General features: G+C 39.4%; 1 protein-coding gene across 3 annotated transcripts in view; it reads right to left on the minus strand.

Moving 5' to 3' along the window:
• Positions 1–5,283: 5,283 nt before the first annotated feature.
• Positions 5,284–24,365, minus strand: part of cdkn2a/b (cyclin-dependent kinase inhibitor 2A/B (p15, inhibits CDK4)) — a 67,162-nt gene continuing 48,080 nt past the window's right edge. The window contains exons 3-6 of one of the 3 annotated variants that reach the window (XM_080188685.1): positions 17,567–17,796; positions 14,545–14,660; positions 9,663–9,815; positions 5,284–7,903 (exon numbers count right to left, since the gene is read on the minus strand). In XM_080188685.1, coding sequence (XP_080044811.1) covers positions 7,640–7,903; positions 9,663–9,785 — 387 coding nt within the window. In that variant the 5' untranslated portion in view covers positions 9,786–9,815; positions 14,545–14,660; positions 17,567–17,796 and the 3' untranslated portion in view covers positions 5,284–7,639. Of the gene's footprint in view, positions 7,904–9,662; positions 9,816–11,540; positions 11,669–14,544; positions 15,555–17,566; positions 17,797–24,365 lie in introns of those variants that run through there. The other 2 variants (XM_080188686.1, XM_080188687.1) reach the window with 2 other exon arrangements.

Genomic DNA, 24,365 nt, shown 5'->3' on the forward strand with positions numbered 1-24,365 from the left:
ATTTAACTGGCCAGCTGTCTCCATTAAACATACTTATGCGAAAGTGTCCTCATTCCCACCCGATGAGAATGGAAAGTGCTCTACTTAAGAGTGGAACTCATGATTTCTGGACAGTTCCATTATTTTCATCATGACAGAGAGAACAATTCCATGCTCATGTATACAGAGGTGAAAAGACTATCTTGATACAGGATGCTCACCTGTACGGTTCATCTCTGAGAAGAAGTACATACTTATCTGTTAAAATATCTTACTTTCAAAGATACAGAAGGATGTTGTGGAATTGGCTAAACTCTTATCCCTATAGACATTTTTTAAAATTAATTTATGGGATGTGTTTATTGCTGGCTTGGCCTATATTTATTGCTCATCCCTTGAAAACATGGTGGTGAGCTGCCTTCTTGAAACACAGCAGTTCATGTGGTGTGGATATATCCATAGTGCTGTTAGGGAGGGTAGTCCAGGAATTTGACCCAGTGGCACTGAAGGAACGGTGATATATTTTCAAGTCAGGGTGGTGAGTGACTTGGAGGGGAACCTCCAGCTGGTGGTGTTCCCAGGTTACTGCTATCTTTGTCCTTCCAGATGGTAGTGGTCATGGGTCAGGGTGATTGTGCCTAAGGAGCCGAGATGTATTTCTACAGTACATCTTAAAGGTGGTACACACTGGTGCCACTGTTCACTTGTAGAGGGAGTGAATTTTTGTGAATGGGCCACCAATTTAATGGGCTGCTTTGTCTTGGATGGTGTCAACCTTCTATAGTGTTGTTGGTGTTGCATTCATCCAGGCTGTGAAATGAGCATGTCAACTAAATCTATACAAATTGGATTAACTCTTTTTTTCACTCAGCATGAAAGAATTGAGGTATTCAAAGGAAAACTGGGAAGTTATTGACTGAGGGATCTACAAATATATTTGAACTCTTAAAAGATTTTGATGCAATCAAACCACAGATTGTCAAGCCCTTTTAATTGGCACAATAAATTTAGTACTTGTTTCTCATGGTGGAGAAATTTGCCATACACTTGTAGCCTAAAAAAGCCATGAGAGAAATATTAAAGCTGCCCTTTGATCCAGAAAAGCTATTAGCAGAGCTTATTGACATTTCATCAAACAGCTTCAACAGAGCCAAGTTCAGTGAAAACCCACTCGAGAGATAATTTGGTCTGAACCTTCTGATGAATTCAGCACTGCTTCTTCCACGGCACTGAATATTGCTCCAATTTGGATCAACCTACTTATGCAAAGCTACATTTTCAGCATTTACATCAATGGAGACAAAGTACTGAGCCAGGATGAACAATGGACCATTACATGTGCATGTGTGGTTGAAGATACCGCCACATCTTGACATCATTTCAGCTAAGTATCAGCTACAACTTTCACATTTGATGAGTAAGGCAAAATCAACAATAAATCAATATGTTTATAATTTCTAGATAGAAGTATGTCTGTTGTCTTACAGGGGCTTCCCTGGAATTCAGATAGGAGCTGAATGATTTCTTTGTCCTGGCTAATATCACTGCATTCAAAAGGTATGTGGATTGTTAGTCTCTTGAAACTCATTTTCATTGTCTTCAGGTGTTGGATGGGAATTTCCAATTTTTTCTTCCTTCAGTATTAGCAGAGTGTTTTTTTTAAATACATTTGGGGGTCTTACTTTGACCAAAGTGTCAAAGCAAGCCCTAAACCATTGCAGCGTGAATAAGGCATCTCTGTTTGAAATAAAATGCTGGCAGTACTCAGCAGGTTTGGCAGCATCTGACTTTTCAGGTCCATAATCTTTCATCAGAGCTGCAGTGGATGCATGATTGAAAATCTGGATTTATCTTAGTCTTAACAGTTTGAACCTGGAGGTGTTAAACCAGAACTGCCCTGATTTAGCACGTAAGCAGTTATTTGAGCAGTATATGTGGATACCTAACAGCCAGTACACTGAAGGTGTTGAGTTTTAAAAATTCATTTATGGGATGTGGGTGTCACTGGCTAGGCCAGTATTTATTACCCAATCCCTCAGGATTAAGTCATGGGAATGATATATTTTACATAAGCACTGGTAGTGTTCAGAAATGTCAGCCATTGGAAAAAGACAAGCTTTTTCCTCGCATGCAATTTTCTCCTTATCTCCTTTTGGATGGCTATTCTAAGGATTGCCATAGAGAATCAGATGAACCTTAAACCAGTGATGATGCCCATTTTACTGTTTGTAAAAAAAAACTTTGTAAATAGTGCAGTGGATTAGTGCTCCAAGAGACCATGCCATCAAGTAATAAGGAAAGGACGGGCAACATAATGACACAGTGGTTAGCATTGCTGTCTCATGGCTCCAGACATGCATGTTCAATTCCAACCTTGGGTGATAGTCTAAGTGGATTTGCATGTTCTCCACGTGTCTGCATGGATTTCCTTCAAGTACCCCGGTTTCCTCCCACAGTCCAAAGATATCCAGGTTAGGTGGATTTGCCATGCTAAATTGCCCCTTACTGTGCCAAGTTGCATAGATAAAGTAGATTAGGGTTACAATATTCAAGTGCGGGTAGGTATGTGTAAGATTCTGAATCAGTGCAGCCACAATGGATTGAATGAACTCCTTCTGCACTGTAGGGATTCAATGATTCAATGAAACTATGAACACAGCTCTCATAGTGAGTCCACTGGCACTGGAGGGAAGTGCTGATGGGAAGGGAAGATGCATAGATAGATGGACAGAGAGAAAACATGTTCCATGATGCAGGAAGACAGTTAAGAAACAATGGTTTACGGCAGTACTGTTACAGAGCAAGATGAAAGGTTTAGTTTTAAAACAATTGGAGCTTTTTGCAAACAAATATTACTTGGGTTATATCTCAGAAAACTCATGAATCTGAAACATTAAGTTTCACCACAAACCCTGCTTGACCTGCTGAGTACTTTAATTATTTTCTGGCTTACTTTGATTAAATTTTTAAAATTTATTTATTTATGTCACAAGTAGGCTTACATTAACACTGCAATTAAATTACTGAGAAAATCCCCTTGTCACCACATTCTGGTGCCTGTCTGGGTACACTAAGGGAGAATTTAGCATGGCCAATGCAACTAACCATCATGTCTTTTGGACTGTGAGAGGAAACCAAAGCACCCGAAGGAAACCCACACAGACATGGGGAGAACGTGCAAATTCTGCACAGACTCAAGCCAGCAATTGAACCAGGATCCCTGGCACTGTGAGGCAGCAATGCTAACCACTGTGCCACCCTGCCACCCCTGTGCCACCATGCTGCCTGTTGTTGATTTGATTTATTATTGTCCCATATATTAGTATACAGTGAAGAAGTACTGGTTCTTGCATACTATATAGCCAAAGCATACTGTTCATAGAGAAGGAGAGAGGGCACAGAATGTAAGTGTGTAGAGAAAGATTGCTTCAATGAGAGGTAAGTCACTTAAAAGTCTGATGGCAGCAAGAAAGAAGCTGTTCTTGAGTTAGTCGGAAAGTGTCCTCAGACTTATGTATGGTGTTTCCGACGGAGGAAAGTGAAAGAGAGAATGTCTCGGGTGGGTGGTGTCTTTGATTATTGCTAACTGCTTTTCTGAGGCTGCGAGAAGTGTCGACTGAGTCAACGGATGGGAGGCTGTTGCTGCTGTTTGATGAATAAATGCCTTGTTCTTTTAATAAATTTATTACAGTTTAGATTAATGCTAGAATTTCAATTTGTTTTTGTTTAGATACTCAATCTAATTCGTTTACACCCGTGTCAATGAACAGGTTAACAGCAACGGAAAGAAGAAAGCCGAGGAATGCGGGAAATGCCAAATAAAGACAGAAAATGTTGGAAATACTCGGCAAGTCTGGCAGTTCCCATGGAAAGCCGTCCGTCTGAACCGTTAACACGAGTTGTGTCGGATCAAAACATTGAATGGGGACAGTACTGGAATTCGCTGTGGGGTGATTCGAAAACACAACTACTGTCATAAACAGTAACAGTAAATCCCCCGCCACAAGAAATGAAACAGTGTGTAAAATTAGTATCGAGTTAAGTGCAACGAAATTAATAATTGTGAATTCCGATTTTGCTGAATTAAAACTTGTCACAAGTTGTGCAAGGAATCGCAGCCGAGCTGAAGACAGAAATAGGATTAATTGTTCATTGTCACACAGCGAGTTAAGTTAATCAGTCCCCCCCCACCCCCCGCCACCATCAGAATGATCAGAAACCTTTCCATGTTTTAAAAATTAAAGGCGAGCTTGATCAGTTCGTTTTAAGCCTTCCGAATCTAGTTGACTCGCTGGTAGTTTGGAAATTGTTAACAGATATGCGGTGTCGTGGCAGTGAAATTGGCATCAGTCTGGACATCCCGTTATAACTGTGTGTGTGTGTGTGTGTGTGTGTGTGTCGCTCAGCAGTTGACTCAATTTCAGAGTGTGGCTCGACTGAAATGCATTTCACAGTGTGGGTGAGTAAATAACCAACTGCTACTGAACACTGTTGTCATCTGACAGCAAGAGGTGTCAATTTCCTTCCGAAATCGGGAGCGTCAATCCCGCGAATAATCGCGGTTGACACAGCGGCAGAGACAAGACGCGGAAACTGTAACTTTCATCATGAAGAGATGTTGCTTTCGAGAGGGGCGTTAAGACACGTTAAATACAGGAACGTTTGTTCAGCATTGCACAAGCGTCACTTTAAAAACGTGCCAAAGGGCAGGATTGGCAAAACTATTCACAACACATATTAAAGACGAGGACTTCGTAAAATTAACAGCGGTTTATAACTAATGTTTACTAATTGTATTACAAGATTAAGTGCGATTGAAACTGCAGGTCAGTCGGACTTTTTAAAAAATCCGTTCTATTCACAGAGATTCGCTGATTTCATTTCTTTAAAAGGTGGACACCTTTAAATAAACTATTGACCCGATTTCTTTCCCCTTTGCATTTGTATTTACTTTTGTGTTAGTTACTCGTTACGGCATCAATAAGATTTCGAGTCGTTGGCCGAGATTGATCACCACACCGAGAGTAGCCCATTCGTTTTAATTGATTTATATCAGGATTACAATTGGAAACCTAGACCATTGATTGAAAAGCGCTTCCTCACATCTAAAGTCAAATAAAAATAAAATTAAAAGATAAATAAAAACTTGGTTTAATCCAAATGCAACGGATTCACGTGCGGTTATTTGATTTACATAATATAATAATGTCCATCATTTCTGAGTGAAGAATTCAGATGGTGCACTAAAGTTTTGAAAATATATTAAAAACATTTAGAGAACACACATGAATCCTTTAACTCAAATGTAATGTTTCACAGTATTTCAAAACCAAACACAAATACCATTTGCTCTGTCGGTTTCTGCAAATACAACGCTGCAGTTTTTCAGTAATATTGGCTATAATATATTTTGGAAGATAATATTCATTTCAAACCGAAATTCTACAAATATTCCATGCTTGGGATATCAGATGGTCCCAACAATGCACTAAGACGAAGGATATTTGCAGAGATATCATTAACTTGTGGACTGTTGATATTTGGTAAGAATTTTGGAAGGGTTTCAGTTAAACAGGAGATGGGAAACTTCAATTTACAAAACTAAAGATATGAGGAACATTAAGTGCAGGATAAAAGGAGGAACTAGAAGGTGCAAAACATGGGAAGGTTTTATTTACATAAAAGTTTTTGTTGAAGAAAAGTTTGATTCTGTTCTGCTGTAAAAATTAAGGGACACTCCAGTTCAAACCTGAGGACTAACAAGGCAAAATTCATTATTACAGTGTACACAAACACTTAATGTAAGGTAAAGTCACAACGCATAAAGAAGTGAGAAATTGAAAGCTCAGTCACTGTCGACAGTACAAAAACACTTTCATAACTCACCCAGCATAATGAGATTCATTAGTAATTACAGAACCCGTCTTTTCTCTAAATGACATATGTTACATTTTCTCTTAATGCCTGTACCTCCAGAGCTTCCTGTTTTAATTTCGTTTCCAGTATTTGCAGTTGTGTCATACAGGCATTAAGATATATCAACGGTGGAAATCTACAGTTTATGGCAGAATGCATGCGGAATCGGGTGCATTTTTATATACCAGTGGCACATACAAAGAGGTATTGCAATTGCATAAAAATAAATAAATAATGGTCTAAATTATATATTTTTCATCTATAAGACATTTCTCAAGTGCAGCACCCTAATAGGGTACAACAGAATTTCATCTAAGCTTTTTAAAAGTGACAAGGGATACGTGGCATTTTTCATTCTGTACCCAATAGTCATTGAGGGCGTAGATCTGTGAAATGTTTACTCCATGAATCATACTTAACTTTAACATGTCACGATAGAAGAAAGCGGAGCCCATTATTGCCTTAGGACATGTAACCGGATTGGATCACACATTAAAACCGCTTCTAAATTTTAAAATAAATACCCTAGAACTGGGAGTTAAGGGTAATTATTTGCTCTTTCTTTTGGAGGAAATGCAAAACAACATAAATTAGGATTCAAAGACGAAATGGATTTCGCAATTGTAAATGCATCAGTCGAATGTTTGTTACACAGATATCTTGTCACAAGACGTTAAATATATTTTAAAAACGAGCGCATCCATGTGAAGTTTCGGGAACGCCGTGCAGAGATGGGGACGATTAGTAGTGAGTTGATCTGATTGAAAAAATTACAGTGAATAAACCTGGTGGCCCACTGTTTGGGCCAGAGTCAATTGACTTTCAATTCTAATGGGTGAAGAGGCACATATATTAAATGGAGTTAAACTTTATTGCTGGGTTGAAAGATTATGGGGAGAAGGCAGGAAAATGGGGATGAGAAGCATATCAGCCATGATCGAATGGTGGAGCACACTCGATGGGCCGAATGACCTAATTCTGCTCCTATATCTTATGAACTTATGCTGGAGGGATATCCGAATAAAGGTGATACTATTCGAGTTTGCCCCCGCTCCCCACCCCTCATGTGAAAAAAATAACATTGTACTCCAGAACCCTCTGCGGAACGTACATGGTATATAGAATTAATTTACCTAAACCCTTCCAATTCTCAATTACCTCTAAAGATGTCATTAAGTATGGAATGAATCAGGCAATTCTTTGAATATTAGCTGAGCTGTTGAAAGACTGCAGGGAAATTATAGAAATACATTGTTTCGATAATGAAAATTATAAAAACTTGGAACGGGCGAACGGTCCTATAGACGAGTTAATGCAGTCATCAGGGACACTAGAAAATATGTCAGCTCAAATAAAAATAATTAAAACGCGCTTTAAAGGTAATCAAAAAGAAACATTAGGAAATGGGATGGCAGAAAGAGATGTGCGGAAAAGTGGCCAAAATTTGGTTGAGCCATATGGGGGAACTTTCTTTTCTAGAAATCATAGGCTATAATCATATGTCATTACTGTAAATGTAGCGATTTGTCTATAAATTAAATGCCAAAAGATGTTACGGCACGTATTTCATTTGAGTTTTTATATACTATTTCTTAAAACATTTTTGTTGTATTTACAGTACTTTTATTTGAAATCTGTACATTTTACAGCAATGTCGAACTTTAAAAAAAAAGTCCTCCAAAACACCTTTCAAAATCAGAAACGAAAAGAAAGGCAGCATGTCTCCCAAGAAAAAGACAGTCAGTCAATCGCCTTGATTTAAGTTACCTAGATAGTTCACCACATCCCAGTGGCCGTTTTGCTCTGCCAGATCGATGGGTCGACAGTTGTTATTGTCCCGGAGATTGGTGTCAGCCATCCCAACTTCTACCAGGATTTTCAGCGTGTCCAAGAAACCTTCCCTGGCTACATCGTGAATTAATGCGATTCGATACTTATCTTGCCGGTTGGGATCTGCACCACGTTGCAGCAGAAGCTGACAGATTGACGGGCAGCCCATCTTCATCACCTGAAATAGGAGAGAGAGAGAGAGATTAAAAGAGAGAAGGATATTTACCTTTAAATTGCGACTAAATAATTAAGACCCAGTGCTCATGAAGCTGAATTTGCCACATCTAAATTTGTATTCGTCCCCTTCCTTACACCCCAATGGCTTTTTTCAAACAACTTTTTAATATTCGCCAATTATCTCAATGGACTAGGTGGCTAAATGCAGGCGTGTACTTAAATCTGTTAGCAAATTTCTTGTTTTCTTCATTCTATTCCATTTATTGCTCTAAATGTTCGAATAATTGAATGCGCAACTTCCCGAATTTGTTACTTCTGAAATTTATTGTTACAAAATGGTTCCATTCCTAATATTAAAAAAAAACAAACAACGGTACATTAAAAACCCGTAACATTTACAGCAAAGTCTTGCCTCAGATAGCTAACAGCGCAACGGAAGTTAAAACTTATAATAATTTCGATAATGTCTATCCCAGTTTAAATGGGATAGACATACGTCAAATTGAAAGGGGGGGAAATCGCCAACAAATCATAACTTCCGAATGAAAAAGAAAATCCGGGGTTAGACAACACATTACAAAATAAAATATTAGAAAATACAATTAGATGCTTTTAAATCTGAAGACTGCAAATAAAACTACTACAAATGTAATAGTAAGAAGTCTCCCAACACCACGTGACACTTCCTACTGTGCCCATCTCAGTCGAAGCCAGCATCTCCACATCACAAATATAGCAAATACTTTAGACGTTGATAGATAACAGTAAAAAAAAGTCACACTTTTAGACATTTATTTAGTTAACCTATATACAATAAGAATTAAAATTGTAGTTTATGATTTTTAAAATGCAGAAAAACATTTTACCACGCCCAAACCTTTGTTACATTTCCTAACCTCTCTTTCTGGCTGCGCATTCAATTTTCTAATACCTCGCCATAATGCTCTTTGGGTTGCTGTATATTTTTAAGGCGCGTTTTTATGTCGCTTAGTTTGGGTTCAAGTCTTCTCCCAGTCAATCTTAAAATGTACAATCTCAATGATTAATTGTTCAATATCCAGAGGCTACTGCTAAAGCAATTCATTACGAATTATGCCACATCAGATTAAATCAGTACGGATCCTTGGTCAAGGCTGGAAGATTAATTTTTTTCTCTTTGGTTTGCATCAGAATCGTTAACTTAACTGCGACCTTCTGAATGTTTCGTATTTCCTTGTTTAGTTTCAGATCAGCAGCAGTCTTTTTGAGTGCATTTTGGATAAACATCAATTTCGTTAGTTTTTTCCGCTATTGGGGTTAATAAAATGAATACATACTTCATTAAAAACATACTCCACCTAAATCGACCGATATTTAAAGTTTCCTTGTAATGTAGGCGTTAAAATGGCGCCAGAGTAACGTTTCTTTTGTAATCTATTACAAATAACTGAATAATTTTACAGTTAGTATTTTCTTTGTACCGATTTTTTAAACATTTTGTATCCGTCGATTAAAGTGTGGATCTGTTTAAATGATTTCCGGTATTTAAAACAGCCAGCTGTTTTAAAATTGGAATATTCTCTTGCCGCAAAATTATATTCCCACCTCCAAAAAAACCCAGAATGAGATTGAGGAAAGTGCTGACACAAATAAACGCTCAAGAGGATTGGCAATTGTTTAGCCATGCAAAGATTAATAATCAAGTTGCGTAAATCATACAGACATGTCTTAATGCAATCAGGGAAACGCAATATTACGCACATTAAATTGAAAAGATGTACCTGTATAGGAGTCCTGCCAAAACTATTGACACCATTGGGGTCTGCTCCATTCCTTAACAACTGAGTTACCTTGCCAATGTTCCCTTGGGCTGCTGCATTTGCAAGTTCGTCGTTATTTGCCATGGAGTTTGCTTAATTTGTTTTCCTTCTGCACTGTTTAGAGAATAACAGCAACAAGAATGAATTGCAACTGGTTACTCCTCTCAAGCCTCCAACCTGTTATCGCCCTCAGTGGACAGGTTCCTTTGGGTTGAGAGTATTTGAATAGTTGAAGTGGAGTGACGTCAGTAGACCATCCTCTGGGTTTAGAGTGGGGTTGGATGAGTGGCGGGTAGCTGGCTGGCTGGGTCTCTCTGCGCATTGAAGACAGTGGGGGGCCCCCGGCTAGGGGCGCTGACTGACAAGACGTTCCGCTACGATATGTTCAGACATGTCCTTGCTGCGCCTGTGCGTTTGACTGGTGAGGCCTGACGTCACTGTGCTGCGGCCGTCGGCGTCAGCGAAGGCCCGCCCAGTCCTGCGCGCCTGCGCAGAAACTGTGGCCGCGCGCCTGCGTAGCACGCTCCCACAGAACCGGGCAAGGGCATGTGGGTGCCGGGGAGGGCGGGAGGACAGTGACAGCGCTGTGGAATGGTAAATTCAGCACACAGAACAGCTGCCCCCCTCCCCCCACCCAGGATTCACAGATAGACAATCCCAGACTATTCTTCTGTCTGCACCCTCTCTGCAGGGGAACGGCAGCCGGGAGGGGGAGTGCGAGAGGGGGCAGGAGAGGAATCCGCTACTGCAGCCACCGAAAGGGCATGTGTCTGTTTTATTTGTTATTTTAATTTTTGCACGAGAATGTTTGCTGATTTAACTGCATGCATGCGGATAATTTAACTTGATTTCTTGCTTTCAAATGATACAGTGTTTATAATTAGAGACAGTGGCGAGGTCAGGTTGGGGTTGTCAATAGTTTTTTTTCCTGCAAGTTTCGCACTCTGGAGTGATGACCCTGCATTCATTTGGAAGTTCTGAGCCCGTCCCCCTCCCTAAAGAAGTAGTCATGTAGTTCAGTTTCTGAACTGTTCACACTTGCTTCCATTGTTACTCTCTTAAGTAAGTTTCATCCAGTTCAGCAGCGACTATACTGTTCAGTGGCTGTGAAGCACGTTTTGACGTCTAGAGGTACCGTAAAGCGCTCAATAAATGTCAGTATCACTTTTTTTCTCAATAACCGGAAAACACAGGGAACCGGAAAGATAATTATAATGCAAATAAATTTTAAAAAGGTTTAGACCCATCATACTAAATTCTGCCGCATTGAAAAACATAAACCTTCACTGGAAGTGCCAATATGGAAAAGGGTGCCAGTCGGTTTATCACTTGGAACTCATCTAGTAGATGAGAAGAAGGAGAACGCACATTATTTCGTTTTAATAGCAATACTGTGCAGATTTTACCAAGTCTCTGTGCACAACTATAAATTTTAATTGCGCCCTTTCAAAATATTGGATGATGCAAACCTGATGCAATAATTTTGGTGCAACAATCAAAACAAATACTGACATGCAACCGCTGCCGATGCAAACTTTCCTGACAGATTTCAACAAAAATATCAATACCCATTACTGTAAGTTCACTGAGATCATATATTTATCGCACTGTCTGTGTTGGTCTGTTTTATTCCGGGAAGAATATTAATTAATTCATTTTGTAAAACTCGCGATAATCGGCAACCACCACGTGCAGTGTATTTTGTTTCTGTTTTTAAAAAGCAATGGTTGAAATAAAAACATTAATATATCCCCGGTTCAGAATAACGGTGAATTGATACCGAAACAATGAATCATTGACATTATTGGTCCACAGTCGTAATATGAGTGAAAATTGTACCTTCTCAGCTTGGTTGCCACTAAGAATGTATTCCTCTGATGAGGTACTCGTTCCACGGACTTGTATATGCGGATATTCTGCTCATTTCTTTATTCCGGGTTTCCAAACCCACCCTCTGTGGGGGGTTTCACTTTTATTCATTGCTTTCCTTGCTGTCTACAGGGCTGAACACCCCTTAAATCAGTTATAGTTTCGCCCCGTAGTTGTATATAAATAAAGGTGTTGTTTCCTTTCAAATAACGATCACCACTCACCACCACTCCACAATCCAAAGTGAGCCCCCGCCCCCCGCCCTCAACACAATATCAGATTTTCTACTGAACTGATACATTTTTATTCAATGAAGATGATTTTTTTCCTAATATTAATTACTTCGGGGACCTGACTGGAAGATGAAAATTATATCTGCCCTTTAATGTTCAAAGAGAATAGATATCCAATGAGGTGAGCAATGCTGTTTGGTATTTTACTTGCCCGACACTATTCCCTTTATACTGTTTGCATTCTTCCAGCACCCAAATCATGTTCTTTTTCTTTTCAAAATGGCTCCCCTTTCTGGCAATATTTTAAATGATGTAGTATTAAGGACGAGAACCTCTATTGCTACATCTCAATTTTCACTGTAATGTGTTCATTGACAACTGAACAGTGCAATCTGCCAAATGTAATAATTTGAAGCTGAGCTCCTTAACCAGCCATATTTGTGGCAAATGTGGAACGTATTATTCCAAGCAAATTCGTTTTTTCTTTCGCAACTTCCCTCTACATACTTTAAGCACAGACATAGATACTTTTAATTTACATTGATATGAAGATACATTCTGCAAAGAAGAAGCAGTTGTATGAATAAAAACGAGCTTTTTTTTCTCTTAGTATTTGAAGGCTGTAGAAGGGCTGATTAATAATTGGCAACGTGACTGCATCAGTTGGGAGGAAACTTTAAAGAATAGTGCAGACAAGTTCTCAGCTGTCACAGGCCAAACGCTGTGAAATAACTTTGCACCAGCATGGAGGAAATGATAGGCTTGAAGAAGACATTTTAAAAGTTGTCGTTTGAGGAAACAAAATAAATCAACACTTGCCTAATGTGGATAGACAAGATGATCTGAAAAGCTTTTCTTCATTGAAGGTCATCATGTGTGATTTGCATAATAGAAATAAATAGAAATTAGTTGAAAGTTAAGAAGCTCTCTTAAATGAGACATTTTGCCAAGGAGGCGGCTGTTCGGCCCTGTTGCTTTGCCCTGAGTTTGCACAATATCCAGCCGAGCACTTTAATAAATATTACTCATGTTCAGATTCCCTCTGTATTTCAGAGGGGTTTGTTTTATGGATTTCTACCCCGTCCCATTTAGTAAGTTGTTGGAGAGCTGGAAAGAAACATATTCAAACTGAGAGGAAATGCTGGTACACTTTATGTTTCTAGAATGACACCAGCCATTCGTCATGTATTAGTATGTGACAGTTAAGCATAAATCAATAAATACAATATGCCTTTATAGACACTGCACCATAAAAATTAATTTGTTTTATGAGATTTGTGATTCGGATTTTGTTTTCTCAGTAATGTCAATGATAATAATAAACAGACAGAATGAAAACATGGCCTAACCATAAAGTTGCATTTCGCGAATGCCAGTAGTTCTATTCCCTTGGTTGTTTTAACATTTACCTCCTTTTACGAGATCTGCACAGATCCTATTTCAATTCAATTCCACACGTTACCCGAATTCAGGACGTTCTAAGACTTTCTTTATCCATTTGATTGAGTTGATCTCTAGTAAGATTGTTGAAACGACTTTGAATAACCCACACAGTCGACAAAGTCCCAAGAACATTGGCTGGGAATTGGAATCACATTTGTCGCATTAACACTACTGTTCTAGTACAAGTTTGCACAAGCAGACACAGAATGGAATTATTTAAAGTTAAAGTTAATTCTGGGATATTCACGGTGAGATTATGAGAACAAAATAGTGCCATTTGACAGGTCTGTGCAGAAATAGAAAGAATACCATCTAAACAGTCTAGGCGAACAATTCGCGTTTTTTCTCACCCACATACACATAGCTTTTGGGCTTTCAGTATGATTTTGCCCATCTTTGTTTTTAATTTGTTAATGCTTGTGGGGATTTGCAAAGCATAGTAAAACATTGGAGTGGTCGGGTTGTCTTATGTTAGACAAGCTAGGCTTGTAGTCACTGGTGTTAGCCCAGTAAGAGGCGACTTGAATGAAACATGCAAGTTCTTGAGCAGTCTTAGTACGATGGATGTGGAAAGAATATTTCCTCTACTGGGAGACTCTAGAACTAAGGGTCACTGTTTCGAATTAAGGGGTCCCCAGTTGAAGACAGAGGCTAGAGGTTTGTTTTCTCTCAGAGGGTGGCCAGTCTTTAGAACCCTCTCCTTCAAAAGGCAATGGAAGCAGAGTCTTTGAATATTTTAAGGCAGGGCTGGATAGGTACTTGATAAGCAAGGGAGTGAAGGGTAATGAGGGATAGGAGGGAATGTGGGCTGAGGTTAAATTCAGATCACCCATGATTTTATTGAATCGTGGAGCAGGCTAGAGGGGCCGCATGTCCCACTCCTGCTCCGAATTCGTACATGCGTATCACCTGTATCTGAGCAGCCTGAAGTCAAAGAACCAAGAATTTTCGGTAAAGTAGTTTCTAATTTCAAGGTTTTGGCTGCTGTATATTACTATCCACTCAATTATTTTCGAGCGATTACAATGGGACGCCTAGGGCGTGTACGTTGAGTGCTTGCAGTTAATAACTAAATGATTTAGAGTTCATTGAATCAAAAGACCCCTCCCAAAAGGACACGCGTATAATATAAACATTTTAAGTAATGAAACGTAATATTTGATGTTTTATACTTTAATGTAAATTAACGATTGGGAAGCGTGTCTGTCCAGGTGTGAAAGAAGTGAATATTGTGAATCTGTAGTCCTTTCCCTCTTTGCTTTCTCTTTCTGCGACACCGTCGGACTTCTACAACAAACCTGCTTTGAGCGTTGTTTGTGGGTGGGCTCTCTTTTCCTTGTCTGAGACCTTGCTGTGAGTTTCTTTAAACCCCAAACTCGCTTAAGTGAAATACATGACCATCTGGTGCTTCGAGCTGATTTAAGAAATAGTACATAAGATGAGATTGTTTAAATACTGGGAAGAAACATGCTTACCCAAATAAATGCATCTGGGGTGCAATAAACTATTGCAATGAATTGGAAGGAATTGTCAGAAACACAAAATAGACATAAAAATAAACTCAGTAATTAATGCTTTTAGTACAGAATTACAATATCTTACATTCATTAATTTAAGTCAAATTTGAAATGTTCTGCCTTGGTTTTATGCATATCCTGTTCTTAAATATTTATTTCGAAAATATAGCGAGCACATTTACATTCGACAGTGTTGCATTATGAAGTAGTTAGGCTGAATCCCTGACATGAGGCATCGCAGGGTCTATATCTGATATTATAATTTTGAACTCTACACACACTACACCATCGAATTGTATATAACCTTATCAAATAAAATGCCGGAGACGTGGTGCATTTCCTCGGCTAAGCTTAACAACATTGGGAAACTAAGGATTTCTTTCGTCGCCTTATGTGGGGACCGTGGGATGAATATTTCTTTTCCAAATTGTTTAATTCAATTCAACTCGAAAGAACCAAGGGGAAAGGAGTTGGAAAATCAAGGGGGAAGGAGCTAAGCGATAAACCAAGGGGTTGGTTTATTACAGGGATTGTTGTGATCTGCTATGCGGCGGAAGCAGATTTAATAGGAACTGTCACAAATAAATCGGAAAAATACTTTTAAAGGAAACATTTGCAGGAAGGATATTAGGATATAAATTAGGCACCTCTTTGAAATAACTAGCACTGGCAATATAGGCTGAGTGGAATCTTCTGTGCCGAATCTGTGATAAATACCGAAATCAAATCATTACAAATGTATTTACTAACCTCTAATTATATACACATCATTTTCATCACACACAAAAACAGAATAAGCGGGATAATCTCAGCAGATCTGATAAGGACTGTAGAGAGAGAACAGAGATAACGTTTCGAGTCTGAATGACCCTTCCTCAGAGCTGTGAGCCAGAGTCATACAGACTCGAAGCGTGAGCTCAGTTCTCTCTCCGCAGATATTGTCAGACCTGCTGAGATTTTTCAGCATTTTTTTGTTTTCGTTTGAGATTCCGGCATCTCAATATTTTGCTGTTATCTGTTATGTTCATTTTTTTTTGTTCAGATTAGCACTAGAGTGCCTACCCTATCGGTGTTGTAAAGCACTTTGGTGATTTCGACGGCAGTTTATATCTCATATTTCCAATATGAGTTGAATGAGTAATTTACTTCATTTGCAACGAAACTTGAAACAGGAACGTGGTCGTGAAACTGACATCAGCGTTCAATATGTTAAAACCACTGATCAATTATGATTCAGCATGGCTTATGTTATCCCCATGATATACACGGTTACGAAAATGTAACACGCATATTGGTGAGGATATTATTTAGTATCTAAAATTCTTTACATCTTGATCATCATCTAAAAACATTTTGTAACCTTTCATCAAGTATTGTTATGCAGCGAATACTAAATGTTTAATGTTGCAGTAAATTTGCTGCAGCTGTTTGCATAGAATACAATTGGAAGAAACGCCTACTCAGATCAGCCACTTTTTATGAACCACTTACGATGGGTATATGTTTAGCGGAAGAAATAATTTACATTTATATAGTTCTTGAAAAATGAATAAGAACAAGCGCACTGCAAATACTGAAGATGCTGGAAAATCTCTGCAGACGCTGTCAGATCTGCTGAGATGTTCCAGCATTTTCTCTTTTAGTTTCAGATGCAAGCATCGGCAATACTTTGCCTTTATCACTGCAAATACTGTAGTATAGACAAACACGGCAACATATTTGAACACTGTAGGGTCCCACAGGTAAGTTAGGTTAGCGACCAGATAATACGTTTTTGGTGGTGTTGGTTAAAGTATAAACGTCGGTCAAGGGGAGCTTTTTACTCAGAAGGTACCTTTGGATCTTTTACATCCAGCCGACAACTGCAGGGCTTTAGCATCCCACCTGTGACAGCAGTGCTGACAGTACAGCACGCTCCCCACACTGCACTGAAATATCTGTATTCACGTCTTTTTTTTTAATTGTTAGTGTCACAAGCGGGCTGACATTAACGCTGCAATGAAGTTACTGTGAAAATTCCGTGCAGTGGAGTGAGAACCAATAAATCTGCCTTAGAATTAAATTAGTTTTTTTGAGGGTAAGTTTAAGATAACCTTCATTTACAGAACTATAATTATAAAACAATGGCAGTTCACTTCTGCAATTTCAATTTAATTGTACCCATAGAGGAAAACATTGCCTTAAGTCTCAACAGATCAAAGTATTCATGCCCTTTCAATTTTTGATTTGAATATTGAAATTCTCAAAAATTCTTCCTTTAGTGCCCTGGTCCTGAATTTCATCTTCTGGGTCAAAAAAGCTACTTTGTTTCTCATGCATGTCACCAAGAAAGATGGTGCGCCCTCAGCCAGTAAACTAGTGGATACACATTCTGACAGCTAGTACAGCTTCACAGTTGGCTTGGTTGAGAATATTGGTAACTGAAACCTTTTTGTTACTGCTAAGGATGTGGGAAAATGACTGGCTGGCATTGATTAGCCAGCATCCGTCAGCAGATAAGATTATCAGACTTAACAAAGTACAAATTTAGCAACAACAATACCCACTTTAAATTTATCTGGTACCTTCAATATAATAAAATATCCTAAGGCACTTCACTGGAACATTATAAAACAACATTTGACACAAATATTAGGCCAGATGACCAAAAAGCTTTGTCAAACTGGCCTGCATCTGAATTTATTTTTATTCATTCATGAGACATGGCTGTCACTGGCTGGCCAATATTTATTATAAGAAGTCTCACAACACCAGGTTAAAGTCCAACAGGTTATTTGATAGCAAATAAATTTAGACTTCTTACTGTGTTTACCCCAGTCCAACGCCGACATCTCCACATCACAACATTTATTGCCCATCCCTTGCCCGAGGGCAATTGAGAGTCAACCACATTGCTGTGGCCCTGGAGTCACATGTAGGCCAGACTGGGTAAGGATGGCAGATTTCCTTCCCTAAAGAACATTAGTGAACCAAATGGGGTTTTCTGACAATCGACAATGCTCATCAGTGGATTCTTACTGATTTCAGTAGATTCTGAATGAAGAAAGAGAGATAGAGAAATAGTAATTTTAGTGAGAGCTTTGGGCCGAGGAGACAGCTAGAAGTATGTCCACAAATCTTAGACCAATTTAAATCCTGGACTTTTCATGAGGCCAGAAATAGATAAGTGGAATTATCATGGAGGATGATGGGAATGGAAGAGATTTACAGAGATGGGGGATGATGAAGCCATGGAAGGATTTGAAATTATAGAAATTGAAGACTTTCTTAATTGGGAGCCAAAATAAGCAACAACGAGTGTGGTAATGAATGAATGTGGCATGGGTGAGTTGGAACATGAACAGCAGAATTTTGTGTGATCTCAAATTTACAGAGGGTAAAAATTGGGAGGTCAATTCAAGAAGCATAGTAATAGTCAAATTAGAGGTAAAAAGAGGATTTCAACAGAAGACCTGACACGTGAATGGAGTCAGGCAACATTACAAAGGTACAAATAGGAAGTCCTAATGATGGAGAGCAAATGAGTTTGGTTTCACGGTCAAGTATGACATCAATATTGTGAGCAATCTAGTTCAGCTGCAGGCAGTTGTCAAGGAGGTGGATAGAGTCAGTGATTAGGGAATGGAGCATTGAAGACAGCAGCTTCAGTCTTCCCAATATTTATTTGAAGGAAATTTTTCCTCATCCAATATTGGATATCTGATAGGCATTTTGAAAGTTTAGTAACAGTGGAGGGGGTCAAGAGAGGTCGAGGTTAGGTACAATTAGATGTCATCTGCATGCAAGTGGAAAATAGTCTGTGCTTTTAGATGAGGTCATTGTTGGGGATGCATATAAGTGAAAAACAGGAGGGACCAAAGATAGATCTCTGGGGAATACCAGAAATAACAATGTGGGAGCTGGAAGGGAAGCCATTGCAGGTGAGTTCCATAGCTTTATTTAGATAGGTAAGAATGAAACCAGATGAGTGCAATCTCACTTGGCAGGATTACCACAGTACGCCTAACTATTTGATGGAGAAATGCAGCTCACCAATAAAACTGGCTAAATGTTAATACTTACTTTTAAAGGAGGTGAATATTGTAATATTTGTACAGACACATCATACAATCCCTACAGTACAGAAGGAGGCCATTTGGCCCATCAAATCTGCACTGACTCTGCATTTTATCCAGGCCCATCCCCTGCCCTATCCCTGTAAACACTTGCATTTATCACACTAATCTCTCTGACCTACACATCTTTGGATACTAAGGGACAATTTAGAATGGTCAATCCACCTAACATCTTTGAACTGTGGGAGGAAACTGGAGCACCTGAAGGAAACCTATGCAGACATGGGGAGAATGTATAAATTCTACATTGACAGTCACCCAGGATTGCCACCAGAATTGAACTCGGGTCCCTGGCATTGTGAGGCAGCAGAGTTAACCATCCATTCATGCAAGTCATTTCTAATTAAACATAGAGACTTAAGCATATTTTATTACCTTGTTCACTTTGAGCACTGTGCTAGGAAGCCTGTGTATGAGACTAAGAGGAAGAGCAGTATGCTAACCAAATTTAATCTGAAGCAGGAAAATGTTGCACAGCATATCAGGGTATCAGTTCTGAGAAATGAACTAAATAAATCAGTCAATTCAAGAGTCAAATCAGCCACCATATGATGAAGGATGGAAGAAATAGTTTCCTATGTATTGTTCATTTGTGCCAGTAAACTGTTGGTTTACTTATAGTCATTTCTGGCACCAAATAAGTATCATTAACAGCAAGTTGTGATACCTTACCATCAATACTCATTAAGTAAAATGGGACTAACGTCCAGGTTAGCTACATTAGAGATCCACATACTGTAGATCCTGTGAACTATTGTTGTAATCTATACCTCACAGGCTACCTTCGAAATATAGACTGTTTACCATATCTTGCTTTCACTGTACAAGTCAAAAGTGAAAGCATGCTCATAAGTTAACTTTCAATTTTTTAAGCAAAACTCTGTTTTGGAATGAAATGCATTCAACTGTATCTATTTTCAATGTACCTGCATGTGGAGTATGTACTAGTATAGTGCTGGGTTACTGTATCCTTTTTCTTCATTAGCACATGATCACACAAAAATTGCAAAGAACCATAATACATAAATATCCCTTCTAGCATACAACAGCAATTTACATTGATAAATCACCTTTAACATTGGAAAATACAACACCCAAAGATGCTTCACAGAGGCACAAGGAAAAAAATGGATGCCGAGGGAAAGTAGGAGATAGTCGGAGGAGAGACCAGAGGCTTGGTTGAAGAGTCCAGTCTGTGACAATGGCTGCAGAGGGTGATGGAGTCAATGCCAAGGCTATGGAGTTTGTGGTACAGTCACAGGCGGTGACTTCAGTCTTACCAGTATCAAGCTAGAGAATTAAGTCAGGGTGTTGGATCAACAATCTAAAAAACATATAGGAAATGGAAGACCAAAATAGGCAGTGGTGAGGTAGAATTGGGTTTCAGCAGCATGCAAATGGATGTTGGTCCCTTAACTGCAGGCAAAGTTGCAAGTGACCAGCCTGTAAATGACAAAATGAAAGAAAACACGAGACAGTCTACAGGGGATTCTCTGGAGGTAACCGGGCAGTAGTCTGAAAGGAAATTACTGCTGTGGATCCTGCTATGATTGGATGGGTCCTGGTTGAATAAAGAGACTGTAGTCCTGCTGAGTTGGATAATGGAGATGAGTCACTGGGACGAAGATAATTTGTCAACAATGCAGAGATCAAGGAGGATGACTGGGGTTAACACATCATATTCACAGCTATGGAGGATGTTTTAAAAATATTTTAGGTTTGGGCTGTTTCACTGCAGTATCAGGGTAGACACATAATTGGGAAGATTCACAAAGTAAGTTGCAGGAAAGTCAGAAAGGAATTTGGAATGTCATAACAAATTCAAAAACTTTGTAGAGGAAGGGTGGATTTGAGAAAGGGCTGGAACTTCCAAAGGCAGAGAGACCAAAGGTTTTATTTGGGATGCTTGATAATGGTGGTTTTAAAAGGGAGAGAGCAGTGTTTGAGAGAGAGACATTTCAAATATCAGCTCGCTTTGGGTGAAGAAGGGGAAATTAGATGATTAGCAGTATTAGCTTATGGGGTCAATGTGGTAGAAGATGGGTCTTTTGAGTTGAGTGCAGCGATGACATAAGGGAGATGAAAGAAAAAAAATGAGTAGATTGGATTCAGAGCAAGGTAAAGGGACTTTGGGGATGAGGATTAGCCTCGTGGTCAATAGGAAGCAGCAGAGGCAGCTGAACACAACAAAAGATAAGGTTTCACCTTGATGACAAAGATGACAATGAACTTCTTGCATTTGTTAGAAGTGAGGGTGGAGGGACAGAGGGAAGGCTTTTAAGGCAATAGTTGCAGTAGAGAGTGATTATTCAAGAGCAGAGTGAGACCTAACAGTCCCTGATTTGTTGGAGCCAGCTCTGGTGATAGATAGCTAAACTGGCTGTGCAACAAATGAGGTGGGGGAATCTGGACATATCAGGCAATGTGTTGCCCGTTCTTAATTGCCCTTGAACTGAGTGACTTAATTGGCCACTTCAACGGGCAGCTAAATGTCAACAACATTGCTGTGGATTTGGAATCACATGTTGACTAGGTCAGGTAAGGATGGCAGATTTCCTTCTCTACAGGACATGAATGAACCAGGTAGGTTTTAAAACAATCAATGACAGTTTCATACTCACCATTACTGAGATGAGCTATCAATTCCAGATGTAATTAATTAAATTTAAATTAAACTAGTTTCTATGGTGGTATTTGAACCTGTGTCCTCTGACCATTGGTCTGGGCCTCTAGACTACTTAAGGGAATGAAGATGTCACATATGTTGGGGAAACAATTGAGATAGCAGAGACTAAAGAACAGTAGCAATTAAAAAGTAAATTTTTATATGGGTACAGAGGGTGCAGTAATGCTTTTCTGGGAAATGTAGTTTGAAATTGCTAAAGACAAATAGTTTATCAGTCTCAATTGTGTTTGAGTGAAGCATTTTTTATTTTGAGCATCCTGCCATTTGGAATTTGCTCTCCACACTCCCAACCCTCTGCTTTTCAAACCAATCTGTTTGTAATGTGTTTGCAGAAGACAGTGCAAGGAGACACAGTGAAAAGGATGGTTTCCACTCTGCTGAGGAGCTGAATTGTTTCTACTTGTTCCCATATCAGAACAAATGAAGGATTTTGTAACTCATTGTTCGCATTGACCATCCACTGCTGGTCAGCAAGCTAAAAGGAAGTGTTTTCCCTCTCTCCCTGTTGTTTTGAAAATTCTATTGATCAGCTGAAAAAAGATCTTGTTTTCCTGAAGGGTGAAAATCTGCTGTTATTAGGGGCTGGACCAAAGTCTCTCTGGTGTTTTGGGAAGTTGTCTTGTCTTCAACCTGTTCAGAGTGAATTCAGAGAACTGCACACTTCAACCAAAGGGCTGAATTTCCAGTATCATGTGAGCATTAGTCTGTGCTCTGTTAAACCTGTAAAAAGGATCTTCTGTCTGTGGGATTGTTTTGATTGCAACATTGTGGATATCTTTATTAAGGGTTTTATATTATCTTGATTGTTTGTTTCTTGTTTGTAATTAATGTAAGTTCTTGCTAATAATCTTACTATACATGTTAACTATATTTTTAAATAAACTTTGTTTGATAAAATTTCCCTAGTGGGTCACTTGAATCATACCTGGTGAAACATTTCGTTCTTATCCTAGCCAAATTCAAGATGCAAAACATACGTTCCAGGCCCGCTCCATAGCATGCTTTGGAATTTCTGAGTTGAACTAAAACAGAATGAAGACAAAGAATGGAATTTAATGAAATCTGCAAGAATGGCAAATGTGCTGTACAGGATGACTTAATTAGGAGGGGTGCAAAATCTCAAATTCCTAATGGTGGGTGGAGATGCAGAGATAAAGTCAGTGGCATGTGTTGAATCTCACACCAGTTTGTGGCTGCTTCATATTTGTAATATATTTGTGTTCCAAGTACTCACTGGCATAAACTCTTTAACATTAGGTCTTACCATCAGGCTAAATTCAAAGGTGCCTGGGAACATCATGGCACAAATCCACATTTGTTTAAAGATGGCGTGCACCAGTTGGCTTTGTACAGTTGTGTGTTAAGTTAGTGATTTTCCTTGTTTAGCTCTATGACACAAGGAAAGGGGGCAGAAGGATGCTAGCTTGCTCAAGACTGCCAAAGGTGTCAGTGCTTAGGGAGGGAAGAGAGATTTAAGGGATGTCAGGGGGTGTCATTAGGGGTACGTAGCAATGGTATGGGAACAGCCTGGCATCCTGGGTGTGATGGGACACGTAGTGGGAACAGTCAGTTAAGATAAGAAAATAAGGGGCGTAAAAGACAATGTCAATACTGTCCATGTGATTGTCTATCTCAGCATGTTGGCTGGCAGAGTCCTTGCAGGGGCATTGAGTTCACCAACAACTTTTCAATTATTCCCACTGAGTGTGAAAATGTCCTTTATAATATGAAGGAGGGAGATTTCTATACATGGAAATTCACCCACAGAGTGGCAAGTACAACATTGACGCTCAGGTGAACATTCTACATGGAGTGAACAAAGAAACATATTGGCCGGAACTCTACCACCTCACCTGCCACAGAATCACAGCAGGCGAGGGTCCGCCAATGGAAATCTCCATTGATCTCGGGTGGGAATTTCCAATCTTGACCAAGTGAGGTTGTAAAATCTTGCCCATTGAGTGGAAACTTATCAAAAAATGACAATGTGTCAGGATCTGACAGAAAACTGCTGTGTTTCACAGGCAGATTTGCTTTCCAGATCTTATTACACTTTGTCAAAAAAAAAGATGGCTGGGTTTCACACCATAATTTTGAGGGTGGGGCCTAAACATGGCAGCAAACCTGGCTCTACTGAGTTAGGAAAGGGCAATGTGGTTACCTTCCACCACCCCACCACACAAGTCTCAGGGGCTTCCTCCAATGATCAACGGAGGCATTCCCCCGCCACCCCTCCCCACTAATCAATCAACAATCAAACAGTCATCACTGGAATCTCATCCTCTCTCTCCCTCCCCCTCCCTTCACCAACTGTCATCGCTGGCATTTCCCTCTCTCCTCCCAACTACACACATCAACCTAGCAGTCCATTCTATGTTGGGGTCAGTGCCCAGACATGTCCCTCTCTCTCAGGGGATACACTCACCTTTCGACCCTCCCCCATGACAGTTTTGCATCTGGGTGACATTGCATTAGCAAGGTTTGAAAATACGGTTAGGGGACAATATATGGTGGGGAGGGTGTTTAAAGATGTTAAAATTTATTAAAATACATTTAAATGAGGTTCTCGTCCTTTATGGGTGTGACCCTCATGATGTCACTGACAAGGAATGGGGAAATTGTAAACGTGATCTCTCCAAAGAGAGTCACATTTTTTGATTCTCTCCAGATTTCTCCGGCCTGCATCACCGTTCTCTCTAATGACAAATGCAGGCTGAAAATTTCCCCCAATGATTCTTCTGCAATAAAGAAAATTTCCCTAATTCCTGTGTAACTCACAATGTGTGCTAATTATGAGGCAT

The sequence above is a fragment of the Carcharhinus amblyrhynchos genome, chromosome 5, assembly GCF_965287045.1.
Source record: "Carcharhinus amblyrhynchos chromosome 5, sCarAmb.v2.hapA, whole genome shotgun sequence".
NCBI classification, from domain to species: domain Eukaryota; kingdom Metazoa; phylum Chordata; class Chondrichthyes; order Carcharhiniformes; family Carcharhinidae; genus Carcharhinus; species Carcharhinus amblyrhynchos.